Source organism: Polypterus senegalus, chromosome 3 (genome assembly GCF_016835505.1).
Source record: "Polypterus senegalus isolate Bchr_013 chromosome 3, ASM1683550v1, whole genome shotgun sequence".
NCBI lineage: Eukaryota > Metazoa > Chordata > Cladistia > Polypteriformes > Polypteridae > Polypterus > Polypterus senegalus.
Genome location: NC_053156.1, coordinates 115,837,991 through 115,856,536, shown reverse-complemented (window position 1 = coordinate 115,856,536; position 18,546 = coordinate 115,837,991). Strand labels below are relative to the sequence as shown.

Sequence of the window (18,546 nt, the reverse complement as noted above, 5' to 3'; positions counted from 1 at the left end):
GTAAATTGCATAAATTTCTTTTTCTACAGTTATATCCTTGAATAAAAGCACACTTATCTTGTTAAATGTTTTGTGAAAGGGTTTATTTGATATTGATTTCAGTCTTCACACATTATACACTTCAAGTCAACATTTTGTCATTATTACTATATCATGAAAAAAGTTTGTGTTTTAGTTATGTGTTCAACATTTCTTGGTTCACATTTCCTGTCATCCTACTTTTACACAGATCGTTGTAGACACTGAACACATACTGTATGATCCAAATAATAAAAAAAAAGATATATTATTTACCCTATACAATTCTAGACACCTAACTCCCAGGTAAAAAGAATTCAGAAGTGAGAATTTTGAATCTGACTTGACACAATGGCAAAACAAAGACTGATGAGAAGGTGCAAGGGAATTTAAGGTGGCCCAGCATTACAAATATTTTCGTAGACTTCAGAGATTCTAGTGTTAAAAAGGCTGCAAATCTATAAGATGTTTATCAGAATGGTACAAGTCTAACATGCGTAACAAGTTCACAAGTAAAATGCACAAATTTTGCTGTTAAGCTAACAAACCCTTTACAAACAAATTGTTTACTATGCAACAATATCAAATTATTCTTTATATCTTCTAATTGAAAATGTATTCTGAAGCACTTAAAACAAGCTTGCTTGCACAACCACTGTCCATTTAAATAAAAGAACAAAATTCAAAGATCTGAATTAATTAAAGTGGCTTTTCTTGTCCTTTAATTGCAGAGGACGTTTCCTCCGATTCTGTTATCACTCAACATTCTTTAATGAAAAGGCTAATATAATAGTCTGGTCTTCTCTCCCTTTATCTGGAAAAGTTTGACTTCCTCTTTCCACACTCTTGTTTAAAGGAAGATCAAAGCAAAAAAAAAAAAAAAAACAAACCCAAACACATGGGGTGACCGAACTAATATAATACCTTGCATAAAGGAGTACTACAGGGTGGGCCATTTATATGGGTACACCTTAATAAAATGGGAATGGTTGGTGATATTACCTTCCTGTTTGTGGCACATTAGTATATGTGAGGGGGGAAACTTTTCAAGATGGGTGGTGACCATGATGGCCATTTGGAAGTCGGCCATTTTGGATCCAACTTTTGTTTTTTCAATAGGAAGAGGGTCATGTGACACATCAAACTTATTGGGAATTTCACAAGAAAAACAATGGTGTGCTTGGTTTTAACGTAACTTTATTCTTTCATGAGTTATTTACAAGTTTCTCTTTGTTTACAGCCATTGACATGTCGCAGAGGTTAACACGTGAGGAGCAGATAGAAATTGTGTTGATGTCTGGTGAACGCAGTAACCGGGTCATTGCAGCAGATTTCAATGCAAGACACCCTACGAGACCACCCATCTCCCATGCTACAGTTAGCAAACTGCTTGCTAAGTTTCGTGGAAACTGGTTCAGTGTTGGATTTGCCAAAATGTGGACGCATGAAAACTGTCACTAATGAAGAAACATCAGTGGCTGTCCTAGCTTCATTCAGCAAGAGCCCACAGCGTAGCACTCGCCGCATGTCACTGGAGAGTGGCATTAGTTGAACATCCCTTCGGCGGATATTAGCTACTCACAAATGGCACCCTTACAAACTCCAGCTACTGCAGCATCTCAACGAGGATGACCCAGATCGGTGCACTGAATTTGCAGAATGGGCAAAACAAAATTGGAACAGGACCCTCAGTTTACGCAGAAGATTTTGTTCAGTGATGAGGCAAACTTTTATGTGAATGGTGAAGTTAACAAACAAAACCACCGCTATTGGTCTGACACTAACCCACATTGGATAGATCCCTCCAAGACTGTTGGAACAAAAAATTGATGGTATGGTGTGGTATATGGGGTACAAAGATAGTGGGGCCATTCTTCATCAATGGAAACCTCAAGGCCACTGGATATGCGAAATTGCTACATGATGATGTGTTTCCCTCTTTATGCACTGAAGCTGGCACGTTCCCTGAGTTTTTCCAGCAAGATGGTGCACCACCACATTATGGGTGTCAGGTCCGAGCATTCCTAGATGAACAGTTTCCTGGAAAGTGGATTGGTTGTCGTGGGCCAGTTGAATGGTCCCCAAGGTCTCCCGATCTGTCCCCCTTAGACTTTTATCTTTGGGGTCATCTGAAGGCAATTGTCTATGCTGTGAAGATACGAGATGTGCAGCACCTGAAACTACGGATACTGGAAGCCTGTGCTAGCATTTCTCCTGCGTTGTTGCTATCAGTGTGTGAAGAGTGGGAGAAGAGGGTTGCATTGACAATCCAACACAATGGGCAGCACATTGAACACATTTTATAAGTGGTCAGAAACTTGTAAATAACTCATGAAAGAATAAAGTTACGTTAAAACCAAGCACACCATTGTTTTTCTTGTGAAATTCCCAATAAGTTTGATGTGTCACATGACCCTCTTCCTATTGAAAAAACAAAAGTTGGATCCAAAATGGCCGACTTCCAAATGGCCACCATGGTCACCACCCATCTTGAAAAGTTTCCCCCCTCACATATACTAATGTGTCACAAACAGGAATATCACCAACCATTCCCATTGTATTAAGGTGTATCCATATAAATGGCCCACCCTGTATAGCTAAATTACCAGAAAGCTTAACATAAGCAGATGCTGAAATTTTTTTTTTTTTGTGAACATCCAATTTACTTATCACTGATTGGCCTTTTGTAGTGAAAATTGGCTAAACTAGTTTGGGGACCAATCAGTATGGTTATCCCTACTTATTATCTTTGGATGCTGGAAATGCTTTTGATAAAGTAGAATATCCATCCATTCATCCTCTTCCGCTTATCCGAGGTCGGGTCGCAGGGGCAGCAGCTTAAGCAGAAATGCCCATACTTCCCTCTCCCTGGCCACTTCTTCTAGCTCTTCTGGGGGAATCCCGAGGCGTTCCCAAACCAGCCGGGAGACATAGTCCCTCCAGTGTGTCTTGGGTCATCCCCGGGGCCTCTTCCCGGTTGGACGTGCCTGGAACACCTCGCCAGGGAGGCATCAAGGAGGCATCCTGATCAGATGCCCGAGCCACCTCATCTGCCTACACTCGATGCAGAGGAGCAGCGCCTCTACTCTGAGCCTCTCCCGGATTACTGAGCTTCTCACCCTATCCTTAAGGGAAAGCCCAGACACACTGCAGACGAAACTCATTACAGCAGCTTGTATTCGCGATCTCGTTCTTTCGGTCACTACCCATTGCTCTAGATCATAGATGAGGGTAGGAACGTAGATCGACTGGTAAATTGAGAGCTTTGCCTTACGGCTCAGCTCCTTTTTCACCATGACAGACTGATGCAGAGCTCGCATCACTGTGGAAGCCTGTCAATCTCACGCTCTATTCTTCCCTTACTCGTGAACAAGACCCCGAGATACTTGAACTCCTCCACTTGGGGCAGGATCTCGCTCCCAACCCTGAGAGAGCACTCCATCCTTTTCCGGCTGAGGACCATGGTCTCGAATTTGAAGGTGATGATTCCAATCCCAGCCACTTCACACTCAGCTGCAAACCGATTCAGAGAGAACTGAAGATCACAGCCTGATGAAGCAAACAGGACAACATCATCTGCAAAAAGCAGTGACCCAATCCTGAGTCCATCAAACCAGACCCCCTCAACACCCTGGCTGTGCCTAGAAATTCTGTCCATAAAAGTTATAAGCAGAATCTGTGACAAAGGGAAGCCCTGGCGGAGTCCAACTCTCACTGGAAATGGGTTTGACTTACTGTTACCAATGCGAACCAAGCTCTGACACTGGTTGTAAAGGGACTGAAGAGCCCAATCAGGGGGTCCAGTACCCCATACACCCAGAGCACCACCCACAGGATTCCCCGAGAGACACAGTCGAATGCCTTTTCCAAGTCCATAAAACACATGTAGATTGGTTGGGCAAGCTTCCATGCACCCTCCAGGACCCTGCTAAGGGTTTAGAGCTGGTCCACTGTTCCACGACCAGGAAGAAAACCACACTGTTCCTCCTGAATCCGAGGTTCAACTATCTGACGGACCTTCCTCTCCAGAACCCCCAAATAGACTTTTCCAGGGAGGCCGAGGAGTGTGATCCCTCTGTAGTTGGAACACATCCTCCAGTCCCCCTTCTTAAAGTGGGGGACCACCACCCCGATCTGCCAATCCAGAGGCACTGTCCCCAATGTCCATGCGATGTTGCAGAGACATGTCAACCACGACAGTCCTACAACATCCAGAGCCTTGAGGAAGGCATGTTAGTGGGATTGAGGAGGTCTTCGATGTACTCCCCCCACCGACCCACAACGTCCCGAGTAGAGGTCAGCAGCGCACCATATACAGTGTTGACACTACACTGCTGAGACGCTGGACGGTGGACCAGAATCTCCTCGAAGCCATCTGAAAGTCGTTCTCCATGGCCTCCCCAAACTCCTCCGACGCCCGAGTTTTTGCCTCAGCAACCACCAAAGCTGCATTCCGCTTGGCCTGCCGGTACCTATTAGCTGTCTGTAGAGTCTCACAGAACAAAAGGGTCCGGTAGGACTCCTTCTTCAGATTGATGGCATCCCTCACCGGTGGTGTCCACCAGCGGGTTCGGGGATTGCCGCCATGACAGGCACCGACCACCTTACGGCCACAGCTCCGGTCAGCCGCCTCAACAATAGAGGCACGGAACATGGCCCATTTGGACTCTATGTCCCCCACCTCCCTTGGGACGTGGTTGACGTTCTGCCAGAGGTGTGAATTGAAGCTACTTCTGACAGAGGGATCTGCCAGACGTTCCCAGCAGACCCTCACAACACGTTTGAGCCTACCGGGCCTGACCGGCATGCTCCCCCACCATCGAAGCCTACTCACCACCAGGTGGTGATCAGTTGACAGCTCCGCCCCTCTCTTCACCCGAGTGTCCAAGATATGTGGCCGCAAATCCGACGACATGACCACAAAGTCGATCATCGAACTGAGGCCTAGGGTGCCAAGTGCACATATGAACACCCTTATGCTTGAACATGGTGTTCGTTATGGACAATCCATGACAAGCACATAAGTCCAATAACAAAACACTGGTCGGGTTCAGATTGGGGGGGCCATTCCTCCCAATCATGCCCTTCTAGGTCTCACTGTCTCAAGTAGAATATCCATCCATCCATTATCCAACCCACCATATCCTAACTACAGAGTCACAGGGGTCTGCTGGAGCCAATCCCAGCCAACACAGGGTGCAAGGCAGGAAACAAACCCCGGGCAGAGCACCAGCCCACTGCAGGGCAAAGTATATATTGGCAGCTAATTGATCGGAGCATCACTATTAATTATATCAAAAAAGCCATCCTTTCAAAAGGCTTTAAAAGGAGAAAATGGATTGGAATGACCTAACATTCACTTTTACTCCTGGGCACCAAATATACAGAAAATAAAACTTAGCCTGGTTTGCAGTAAAAAACAAATCTTCCCTGAATCTTCATTTTAAGTCTTGCTCTGTGCTTCAATCAATACTATCATCAATTTAGAAGCAAAATATGGAACCAATGCAAGATACATTTCAAGGTAGAGAAGCTCTTACCTGTTCCTACTATACAGTAAATGATTATCACCTCTCTCAACATTTTAAGACCTACACAGTGTGACAGTTTAGGGCTTTGTCGTCCCCTTGAACCCTCAGACTATACGTCAGACACCAGGTAAAAGTCCAATAATAATATTTATTATTATAAATAAGTGCACAAAGCACGCTCATCTTCACAATTCTCATAAATAATAAATTAATTTACCAATAATCAATAATCCTCCTCTCTCCCAGACGCGTTGCCACCCTACCACCCAGCTCGGCTCACCTGTCTGGGGTTTCCCATAGTTCTTTATACCCCTTAACTTAAGATGAAAAGTTCTCTTTTTCTTCATCCTGGAAGGATGTCAGTCCTTCCGTCCCCGTGACTATGACGTACTTCCGGGTTGTAGTGAAAACCACCGTCTCTGGGCCTCCCTGCAGCGTTTCCTGGTGGTCCCCATCTTATCCAGCATGGTTGTATTGGAAGACTACAAGTCCCATGAGTCCCTGCAGGAATTTGGGGCCCCTCCATGATGCAGGGATGGTTCCACCTGGTGGCCTGGGGGTATTAGCCACGATGACTGGCTGGCCATATCTCACAGTACTTCCCAGCAAAGAACCCTGGTTCGAAGCAGCCAGCTCCACGAGGGATGTCTTCCTCCATGAGGATCCATTAGATGGGCCTTGGTACTGTCTAGCATACTCCTTGGAGAAACTTGTATAAATAAGACTGTTGATCCCTTGTTCTCCCAGGACAATTTCATCAAATGTGGCCCGGTCGCCGGCACTCATAGCATAGCCGCCGTTCCTCTAGTTGTAACACTTGGCGAGACTGGAAGCACCTCGGAAACTCCGGCTCCATTCTTCTCTCCGCAGTGGAGGGTTCCCCGGCCGCCCTTGAGCTTCAGCTCCCTTTTTTATTGGTCAGGAGACCCATTTGTCTCAATTGGGATCTCCTTTTTACTCTGGGGCTTTCTCACAGTCTGAGTCTCTCTATGAGATAGAGAGAGACCCTTTACTGTCTGCACCCCTTTTGACTTATTTACAACACAGGTCAGAGTCTTCAGGACCGAATCGCTCCGACAGACAGCACCATCCAGCTGCTCCGGCTCTCACCTACCTGTACCACCAAATTAATTAAGACAGGAGGCTCCCGAGAAAATTGCCGCAGGTACTCATTTAATTTCTTAATAGGCTTTTCAGCCACTCCTTACAAGTCTGCAACGATCGTTTGGATTGTTTGCACCACCTGTAAAAAAACATGTACGGGCTGAAGCAATTTCTCCAGCTCGCACACGTCCATAATAATTAGTTCAGCCGAAGGCAGGCTCAAGCCATCAACAGCCTTACCTTCCGACTGGGAGCCAATAAGCACGCCCAGTCCTGGCACATGTGCTGTTGGGCTGCGCACAGGCTTCTGGGAATTGGAGTTCTCCATTTTAGAGGATCGGACACCATCTTTAGCGGACTGAGACCCGCCTGTATTAATTTGTCGGCGGATCGATCAGTCATTTCCCGGCTCTCTTTACCTTTGTATGGGGTGAGCGGCGCTTCGCTCGCCTCCCCCTTCCCCTTCATAAAACCCAAGTCCGTCTTCTTTTGAGCGAAGTCACCTGCAGTGTGACATGAACCGTCACCTTCCCGGAATCCCCCGTGGTAGGTCACGTGTCCCTCGCCGGCACCCATAATGTGGAAGTCTTTCTGGTGCTTCTGTTCGAGCAAGAGCGTCCTATCGCCTTCAGAAGTATCTTCTGCCTCCCGCAGGGTCTCCGAATGCTTCTCATCAAGGTATGAGCACGGGACAACATGCGTTACTTTAAAAAGGTTTTCATTTTCGCTCCCGGCACATACCTCATAGCAGTCGTTGTCTTCTGGAAACATCGCCCAGTACGCGTAGTTGCTCCATGGCTCGTTTTCAGCACCGACAATTTTCGCCGCTGGACTTCTGCTGGTACTGCAGCTCTGCTTGGCCTTCTTCTTGCCCATGGATGACTTGGTAATTTTGGGTTTTGGTGATTTTTCCCTGTGTGTCATGACACTGTCTTCTCGGGGTATTCTGTCCACAGTAAAAAAAAAAATTTAAAATACAGGTCCTCTGCCAAACCGATGGCGGGAGAGAATCCTGCAGACTACGCCAACTGTGACAGTTTAAGTCCCCTTGAACCCTCAGACTATACGTCAGACACCAGGTAAAAGACCAATAATAATATTTATTATTATAAATAAGTGCACAAAGCACGCTCCTCTCTACAATTCTCATAAATAATAAACAAATCAATTCACCAATAATCAATAATCCTCCTCTCTCCCAGACGCGTTGCCACCCTACCACCCAGCTCAGCTCACCCATCTTGGGGTTTCCCATAGTCCTTTATACCCCTTAACCCGGAAGTGTTTCATCCCTTAGTCCATGATTCCTCAGCACTTCCGGGTTAGATGAAAAGTTCTCTTTTTCTTCATCCTGGAAGAACATTGGTCCTTCCGTCCCCGTGACTATGAAGTACTTCCGGGTTGTAGTGAGAACCACTGTCTCTGGGCCTCCCTGCAGCGTCTCCTGGTGGTCCCCATTTTATCCAGCATGGTTGTATTGGAAGACTCCAAGTCCCATGAGTCCCTGCTGGAATTTGGGGCCCCTCCATGATGCTGGGATGGCTCCATCTGGCGGCCTGGGGGTATTGGCCGGGATGACTGGCCGGCCATATCTCACAATAGTATTTAACTTATGGAAAATATAAGAATTAAGAGACTAAGACATCTTTATATAGACAACGTATTTGCATTTCACGAACAATTATGCTCTAAATGTAACTTTCCAGCTACGCACTTTTTCCTATATGAAAATTATACATTTTGCAAAAACAAAACTAGTCAATTTTCTACACGTCACAACCATATTAATTGCAGAGGTCATAATGGTTAGTCTTCATGAAGAGCAAAATTGGCATCTCGGAAAAGGAGTGGAACTCGGCCATACACAAAATGTACACTAGTACTATATATGACAAGAATTCCATGTTTTAATTAAAGGTCTTTCATAAATTCATTTAAAATTTACCAAGGGCAAGACAACCTGCGAATGCTGCCATCTACCTTCAATATCACTAGACTATATGGCTTGGGAATGTACTAAATTAACATAATTTTGGAAAACATTTTCACACACTTCTTTGACTGCCTTGGTGTTAAATCACTCCTAATACATTAACACAATATATAGTGTAGTCCCAGATGGCATATATATATATATATATATATATATATATATATATATATATATATATATATATATATATATATATATAGAGGGATTAACCAACTGTAGTAGTACCACACCACCAGCGTGCAGACGTGCGTTGCTGAGCTGGAAGAATTCCAGTCTACATTCTACAACTCAAAAGGGTAAGCAATGACCTATACTATCTCAAATTAGAAAATTTCTAATTCTCTCATTAAGGATATGTACAAACTTTTTAAATGTGGCAAGCATTCATTTATATCATAATGTTCAATCATATTTATAAAGTTAGATGGGTTCAGTTGTGCTTATGTATCTCTTCTTTTTGTCTTTCTCTTGGGTGGGGATTGAATTTTGTTTTGATTTTTTTGCTTGCTCTGTATTCATTTTGAGCTATATGGTTATATGTTTGATTGAGTAGTATGCAATTTTAAAGTTATGGTTTTCAAAAAAAAAAAAAAAAACAAAAAAAAACAATATAATGATGTTTGCAACCTTCCAATTAGGAGTGTGTCAAATGTATTATTTACAATAATATTTTGTTTCTTTAACAATATGGAGCTATAATTATCAAGTATGTCACTCACTTTACAACAATCAATCAAATTGGGAAAACATTCAAAAACGTACTTGTGCATCCCTGCCTCAAGTAGCCCTTCTGGGAGGGCTTTCAGGACTGGAGGATATGTTGTATCATGAATCTGTGCTGCTCTGGAGCCAGATGCTGTGGATAGACTGGTGTTTCCTTAGCAGAATTTTACAACTGTTTTATTTTTATCTGATATCTTTGTGCAATAATGGACAGAATTTGAAGTTAGTAATTTCTTTAAAAATGTTACAGGTTTAGGTTTTTTGTATCTTTGTGCAATATATGACAGAAATTGTTAAAAAATGCTATAGTTTTTTTCCTGTGCAGTGTTTGAAAGAAGTATGGACTTTCACAAAAGTACAGTATGTTAGATTTTTGTTCTTCCTTGTATGTTGCACAATTCACCTTACAACAAAGCAGTTTATGTTGATCCAGACTGTAACATTCATAGCCTGTAGTTCAATTATGATGATTATTTTATTCCCTTTGAATTCATACCTTGTATACATTAAGGGTATCTGCTTAAAATGCTTTCATCATTATACAGGGAGATTCACTCAAAAGAGGCCCCCCGAGTATTCTATTGTAACTCCCGTTAGGATAAAGCAATCTGAACCAAAAAATATGCTATATACCTTGATGTATGTGCAATCGATTGCATTACATGTGATGCTGGAAGCAGTTTCCGTTTTCTGCCAGACACATTTCGACACAGCGTTCTATGTTCCTGAACATATTGCCAAGCATCTCAGGAGGAAAAGAAGCAATTTCACGTTTGATGTTTTCCATTAAATCTTGCCCAGTGCAATGCTTGTTCCGAGAGATGTTTTCTTTGAGAATACCCCAAAGGAAGAAGTCTGGTGGTGTCAGATCAGGCGACCAGGGTGGACAAAGCCCCCTTGAAATTACCCTGTTGCTGAAGGAGGACTCAATTTCTGCCATGCTCCTTACCGATGTGTGACACGTTGGTCCATCTTGCTGGAAGTAACCTTCCGTTAACTCACAATCATCCAGTTAATTCTGACATCGCTTAAATGAATTGGTGACCCAACAAGTCTGCACCGTGAAGACATGCTGCTCAATATGGTACACCACCATCATGATGAGAAGTTGAGTGACTGAGTGAAGGGTTACAGGTAGTATGCACACAGAAGTTGCAAACGAATGTTAAACATTGTGATGGCTGTCCGGCGCCTACCTCATCGCTCATGGCATGTTTGAAGCTCCATATACTGAGGAGCACATTGCACATTGTTTCGTTCAGATTGATTTGCCCTAGCGAGAGTTATTACAGAATATTTGGAGCCTCTTTCGAGTGAATATCCCTGTAGTTGTGTTGGTCTTTTGTGTAAATCCTGTAGGCCAGTTTAAAACTTAGGCGTATACAATTGAAATAAACAAAAATAAAAAATGCTATTTTTTTATCCATTAAATTATCATACATTACACATTATCAATAACATCTTAAAAAGAAATACAAGTCTCAACAATATTTACAAAGTTTTTTTTTTTTGTTAAATAGTGAACGTGAACTTTAGGATGCTGATGGTAGTGTTCAACTCATATTCTACAATCTCTGTCTATCTTATTGTGTATAATAAGTGTCAAATAAAACTTGATATAATTTGATAAGCCTGTGATACATTTGTAACATTAAACTTCAAATCACAAGTTTCTCCAATTTCAATCACATTCTATCCTTTGCATAACATTTCCAAATGTTTGTTATTTTTATGGCGGAAATAAGACATACTGTGCTGCACATTCAATACTTCTTGGTTTAATTTGTAGAGCTGTCCTGAGTGACGATTAAGCATTTAAGTATTTTAAAATATTTAATGGGTAGACAAAGCTGTTGGTTACAGAGTTTGACATTTACCAAGCACACAAACCATGCAACCTCTAAGGAAGTTTGATTGCACCGACTTTGGCTTCCTCTATAATTTGAAATTATTCTCCTGAAAGTGTTATCATTATTAAATATTTCATTATCTGTATATATTTCTACACTGTTTGAATGATACAAGTCACTGATAAAAAGGGTGGTCAGTTCCCTCCTTCAGTTACTACCAAACAACTAAGTAAAAGTTTGGTAGAAAACTCACTCAGCTTTGTAGAACCAGACATTACAAATTCCCTCTCTCTACAACTTTGCCCTTAACTGTAACTGCTCAGAAACCAATTTTACTTATTACAATCAATCCCTATTTTTTGGTTTACCTTAACCTTCCTAGTTAAATCTCTAATGTTCTGAATGTGTTATCTATCGTTCTAACTAAAAACAGTATTTTGATTTTTAGATTCTCATTAACAATAAACATGTTCATTAATTAAAGCATGGTAGCTTGTGACAGAGTTTAACAATGAAATATGAACGCAAGCAATTGTATAATTGCTCAGGAGTTGATGATTTACTTATGCCATTGTTCAGACTGGTTTAACTACTAAAATATAATGGCAAATAACATTTCAAAGTATCTTAATTACAATCAAGTTACAATTAAATTTACATTCAGATGTGATTAAGTAATTTAGCATAGTATTTTAAAGAATAATACTAGGATATAAAGTACTTTTCTTTTATATAATTAAAGCTAAGAAATATCCATACAACCAATGTAGATATTTTATAAGCAAGTTGTGAGTCTAATTGCTGCAAGAAATTACTTTAATTACAGTATATAAAACCCCCGGATGCCTGATCAACAATTTCAGATACCATGCTGCTTCCCACCAATAATATGGAGAACAGAGTCATAAAGCATACTTTCAGTTTTTAGCTTCACTGAACCCCAAACAGTAAGTTTATTCATTATTTTTACACTCTATGTAAATTTTTTTTTTTTTAATGAAACATATATCACCCGTCTGAATTATGTTCAAATCCATCACTCTAGGGAGTCTGACGAATCAACATATTGTTGTCAATTGTCATCTACAATTTTGCCAAGTTAGTTAGTTACATTCAAATTTAAATCATTAATATAAATTATAAAAAAAAAGCAAACTCTGAAACAATGTTTGAAGAATCTAACTTTTAGAATCATATAATTTGAAAAAATGATCCCCAACTACAACCCATTGTCATTTATGGTTAATTTAACTCTGTATTCACAAGGATTTTGTACCAAGGACCCTAGGCTCTTAAAGTCTGATGATTACTAAACTTAGAATAAGCAATTTAATAGAAGTTTAGAATCTTTTAAAGATAAATAATACAATGTTGTACATGCCACTATCATAAATGCATTGTTGCTTCCTCATAAAACTCTAACATATTAAACAAATGTAATTTCATAGATAAATCCATGTTTGTTTTATCCTATTACACAATTGTTGGATATGTTCTCTAACCTGATTTTAATTAAAGGAGATGAAGTACAAGATCCAATGACTAGAAACTTCAATGACATGCAAACATCAGCGTGTCCTTTAACCATCTTTGTACTTACAATATTATGATTAGAGGTTTATCCTACTGTAGTTAATTCTCAGTACTTGGATTGTTTAAACTTGGCTTTATATATTTTTTAAAATGTATGTCTATCCTTAATGTAGCTGTATTTCAGTCTTGTATAAATGACGGTTAATTAGCAAGCTCTAATACCATCTACAGAGTTTATTTCATAAACTTTACTTTCAACTTACCACCCTGTGAAACAGCAAAGGGTGAGACTTCCTTCAGTAAATCAATGAGTACATGGGGCTGACCTTCTGCTGTGATTGGCCGAAACAACTTTTGAATGAAAGGTCGCTCACTTACAGTCTGTAAAAGGCAAAAAAAAAAATAATTAAAAAAAATAATTAAAACAATGAAAAATGTAACTTAACAGTAGAATTACCAGAGCCTACAAGAAAGCTTGTAAATCCGGCCCACCTTAAATCCATTCTCACCTCTCCGTCAGCGTCTTTTGTCCTGTAAATGTGTCGATTAATAGCAAGCAGCACGGTATCCCATCCCCCTGCCCACGGCTGCAGTTCATTTCGCAAAGAAGTTTCTCAGTGCTCAGTGTTTATCTTCAAGTGAAGTGTTGGAGCTTTATAGGGTAAAATAGTACATCATCATTTGAAATACATACATTTCATGTGTGTTCCGTGTCAACAACAATCTATGTAAAACGCATTTAACACAGAAACAGTTTTCATGTGTTAGTAATAATTGAAAAAATTGTAGACATAAAATGTATAATGTGTGAAGCCTGAAATACAAATATGAAATAAACACTTTCACAAAAGATACAAGTATAACAAAACAAGTGCACTTTTATTCAAGAATTTAACCGTGGTGCAATGCTAAGAACTGCTGCCTTCCAATCAAGAGGTCACGGTTTACAATATCAGCTGCTTCCCAAATTTACTATTTTCAGTAGTGAGCTGCTCTTATTGTTAACATCATACAATGAAAGCATACATTTGATTTGCGTCTGTAAATTTAGTTAAAGTTAGTGGGGTTTTTTTTCAGTTTTATTCTCTTACTCACGTTCAAGCTCCCGCACACACCCCCGGATCCGACACCATTTTCAGATAAAGACGTGGTATAACAAACTTATTTTGTTATACCCCCTCTTTATTTGAAAACCGTGTCAGATCTTGTGCGCGAACGAGACTAGGACTGGGAAAACTGTGGACACAACTGTGAGTGGTATGTGTGAGAATGACTGTGGATATCAATTTGTTTTTATTCAGTTTTATTCTTGAGTGCTCCTGCTCACGCTGAATTAGTATGCACCATGATGTCAAAGCCGCGCTGACAAAAAAGAGAGACTTAGGTATAAATGATATTTGGAATAATTCATTTTATGACCTGTATTGTACATTTCAGAAAATGTTGTTGCACAAATATAGACGCACTATAACATAGGTGAACTCAGATCGGAGAAAACAGAAGTCTTCCCTGCAAGAAACGTTCACTCATATATAAGAACAACGCAGCTGCACCAGACATAAAGGCGAAAGTCTGGCATCATCCTGCCAATCACCTGTCCTTGAAAGAAACAGCATGGCTTACAGAGCTTGCCAACGCTACACCATCCAGATCTAAACACTAGTGTGGTGTATGTGCTCAAAAAGAGTTTAACTTCATTCTCGTATGATTGCTCGCATACTAAAGTGTCAGCAGGTATTTTTCGAGGCATTACACGTGTAATTTGTGAGCATGCCATTGTCGATCAAACAGAGGAAGCTCTGCAGTCCACCTGTGACTTTATGCTGTAGGAAGATAAGTAAATAAATCAAGATAAGTAACATTCGATCCGGCTTTTATATAAGTAACATATAAATTCTTCTTAAGTAAAGACCATCACAAAACAATCACAAACATGAGTTTGCACAATACGTTGGCGAGCTCTGTAAGCCGTGCTGTTTCATTGAAGGACAATACGTTGGCGAGCTCTGTAAGCCGTGCTGTTTCATTGAAGGACAAATGATTGGCACAATGACGCTGGACTTTGTCCTGTATCCAAACGGTGCCATCTTTCGCCTTTACACCTGGTGCAGCAGCATTGTTCTTATATGTGAGTGGACGTTTCTAGCAGAGAGGGCTTCTGTTCTCTTTCTCCGATCTGAGTTTACCTCTGTTATACCGCATCTTTATTTGAAAACAGACGTGTAGTAAATAACATTCAATCTGGCTTTTATGTAACAGTGAAATGTCAAGCAAAATGACCCCTTTTATTGGCTAACTAAAAAGTTTACAATATGCAAGATTTCGAGGCAACTCAGGCCCCTTCTTCAGGCAAGATGTAAGTAACATACTGTATAAATGTTAATGTTTTGGGCACATGCACCATCTAGATCTAAACACTAAAGTGGAGAGTCTATAGCTGAAAGTGGAAGCTGCCGTCACTGTACTTTGTATATAAGAGCCAGATCAAATGTTATTTACTTATTTACCTTGGTTTATTTACTTACTTATCATACATTTACACCGGCTGTTACAGACTGAAATCAAATGTATGTTTTTATTCTAAAATAGTAAGAATAAGAGACGCTCACTTCTCAAAATGGACTCGTCTGGGATCGAACATGTGAAGTTTTGACTACCAGTCAACATTTGATACCACTGCGCCACCGAAGGGGTCACATAGTAAAGGAGTGTGAATGTCGCACCCTAACGTGGGTTCTTTTTCTGCAATTATATTCTTGAATAGAAGCACACTTGTTCTGTTATATTTGTACCTTTAGTGAAAGTGTTTATTTGATATATGGAAATCAGGCTTAACACATTATTCACTTCATGTCTACATTTTGTTAATTATTACTAAAACATGAAAAATGTTTGTGTTTTAACAATGTGTTTACTGTACATAGATTGTTGTAGACACGGAACACACATGAAATGAATGTGTTCCAAATAACGATATAGTATTTATAAAAGGTGTGATTTTGCTTGACTTCTCACTCTATACAACTTCAAGCAACTGACACGCAGGTAAACAGCATTAAGTTGAGAAAACTGTGCGCCGGTGGGGGATGTGATAGCAGGCTGCTTGATGTTTACTGCTTATCAACACATTTACAGGACAATTAAGACGCTGATGGAGAGGTGCAAAGCGATTTAAGGTGGGACGGATCTACGAGTTTTTTCGTAGGCTCTGGTAATTCTAGTGTTAAAAACAATCAAAAAAGAATAAACAGAAGAAATGGAAGAGTGTGTAAGAATATTAGATTTATGTCTATCAGTATTACATGATTATGAAAGTTGTTAAGCTTAGCAAATTAAAAGGGTATAAAAGTTTAAAAGAAATGCTTAATTCTAAAGTTTTATTTTTATTATTTGAAATTGCTGCACTTAGGAAGAGCAAAATATATTTGAAACCTCTACTAAATATAAATACAGTACGTGCATAACAATACATAACATTGAGGCAATGTTGTTCTCAAAATTTTTATTTGAGCCCAAACAATATCTGGCACCAATATATTGGGCTTGTATCTCTACATATGCATTAGTTTTTGTAGAACCTCCAGCAATATAATGATGCTGAAACTATTTAATCAAAGCACATTTATTATCCTCTTTTTCTTTTACAAACTAACTCAGCTTGATACGCCACTATTACTGACTGTTATACACCATGATGGTGGCAAATTGAGTGGTACAATACATTATAAACAATTCCAAAAGCTTTAAAAAGCTAATCTTCAACCACATTTATTGTCTCCATGACAGACAATAGTTTTACAAAGGATGCATAAATTCATTCATTTACTGACTTCTATACTTGAAGCTCACAATTCACATGTTAAAATGCTGTATTCTAAGTTCTTCCATTTTTCTCCACTGTCTTCACAGTCTACCAAAGTGGGTTTTAATAACCTACTTCAAGCATGCACAAAGTTTCACTCAGTAACCAAGTTTCAAAGTTTAGGTGTTTATCTCTGTATGTCACAGCAAATGCTTGATAATGTGCTTACACTGTAATTGTTTGCAAACAAGTATTTTCCTTTATTCAAGAATCTGTTCTCTTATCAAAGTGATGTGCAGGTTGTTATTCTGCAATCTTTTAAATGCCTAATCTTTCATTTTTCAAAAGAGCAAAGTACGGCTTTCTAAGGTATATGCGCTTTCCTTACTAAATTGTAGCAGTAGGTTGATACAACAATTTATTTGTCAATAAATGCATGTCTACATGTTTGTTTTCAGTTTAATAGTGTGCTTTCAGACTAGCAAGTTATTTCTCCAATAAGGTAACCGAAGTACTCTGCTCTTAAAGAACCATCACGTTATTCTGTAGTGAATCAGTTAATTTCTATGCAGTTTAACAGCTTTGGCAACTCTGAATTTATCTGGACTTGTTAAACAGGAAACAGTTATTTCATGTGCATCAAAGAAATCTTCATATGTTTTATCTATACTAATAAAAGTCAAAGCACGCACGCACGCACGCACGCACTAACTCACTGTGTAGGTAGAAGGCTGAAATTTGGCAGGCTCATTCCTTACAGCTTACTTACAAAAGTTGGGCAGGTTTCATTTCGAAATTCTCGCCTAATGGTCATAACTGGAAGGTATTTTCTCCATTAACTGTAATGGAGTTGAGCTGGAAAGGACGGGGGGAGTTTGTGTGACATCATCACGCCTCCCACGTAATCACGTGAACTGACTGTCAACGCAGTGCGTAGAAAACCAGGAAGACCTCCAAAAGCGCTTAAGAAGACATGCATTATATAATTGAGAAGGCAGCGAAACAATAAGAAGCGAGCGAGTGACATATACTACCATATTCATGAGTGCTGCTACCTCGGAAAGAAAGCAAGGTGTAAACCTAAACTTTAAATTAAGTTCATAGACAGGCTACCGCTGGCGTTTCACATGCCCACAGGTAATGCGGGATACATGTTTAATGAGAGGACGCAGGATATAAGCGAGTTTTGATCACTTTGTAACTAAGTTAAAATTGTAGGTGAAGGGGTGTGCTTATGCAAATTCAGAGACTGTGTTTGTGGGGATTGACAGTTAAGGCGGGTGGGGAAGTCACGTCATCATCTCCCTCCCATTCATCTCATTTGCTCTGAGCTGAGCTCATGGCTAACGCCGTCTTCGAAGCAACCGTCAGACTGCCACCAAATACTCACAGAAAAATCCACAAGTTAATACACACGCTGTCTCTAGAGTTTCTCCACACTGAATCCTCCAGGCACTACTTACAAAAGGTTACATTGACAATCATGTTACGTTATTTTTAAAATCTTTCCTTTTCTTAGCACAAGCACAGCTGAGAAGCTTGATGCATGTGCTCCATAACGTTAAAAATAATGCATTTAATCACACTTTGCATTACAAGCAAAGGGAGCTTTTGTCAATGCATGATTTCCTGGTACACGATTACATTGATCAAGCGCATCCCGATTCATTTTACCCTCGCACCACCTTAGTTTGAGAAGAAGTATGAAAAATATGAGGTTAACACAGAAAAACAGATCACCAATTCAAGCTTTATGAATAATCGATTAAGCCATCAATAATTGTTTTGGTAAAGCCATCCTCCTTCCATTTTATAATTTTTCCGCCTTTAGCCATGATTAAATGAACGGTAAATAAAAGTAAGAGCAAAGCGAGGGTGACTTATTTAGGCAGGCATATATATGACAGCAACACTCATGACAATGTCAATCATGTTACGTTATTATTAAAATGTTTCCTTTTCTTTTCATTACTTCTTTAACACACTACTTCT

At 40.0% G+C, this 18,546-nt stretch overlaps 1 protein-coding gene across 2 annotated transcripts in view; it reads right to left on the bottom strand.

Annotated features, from left to right (window-relative positions):
- The window catches only part of atg5 (ATG5 autophagy related 5 homolog (S. cerevisiae)), a 193,696-nt gene that overhangs the window by 46,314 nt on the left and 128,836 nt on the right, over positions 1–18,546 (bottom strand). For both annotated transcript variants that reach the window (XM_039747847.1, XM_039747849.1), the window contains one exon: positions 13,016–13,133. In XM_039747847.1, the coding sequence (XP_039603781.1) occupies positions 13,016–13,133 (118 nt within the window). The remainder of the gene's footprint in view (positions 1–13,015; positions 13,134–18,546) is intronic.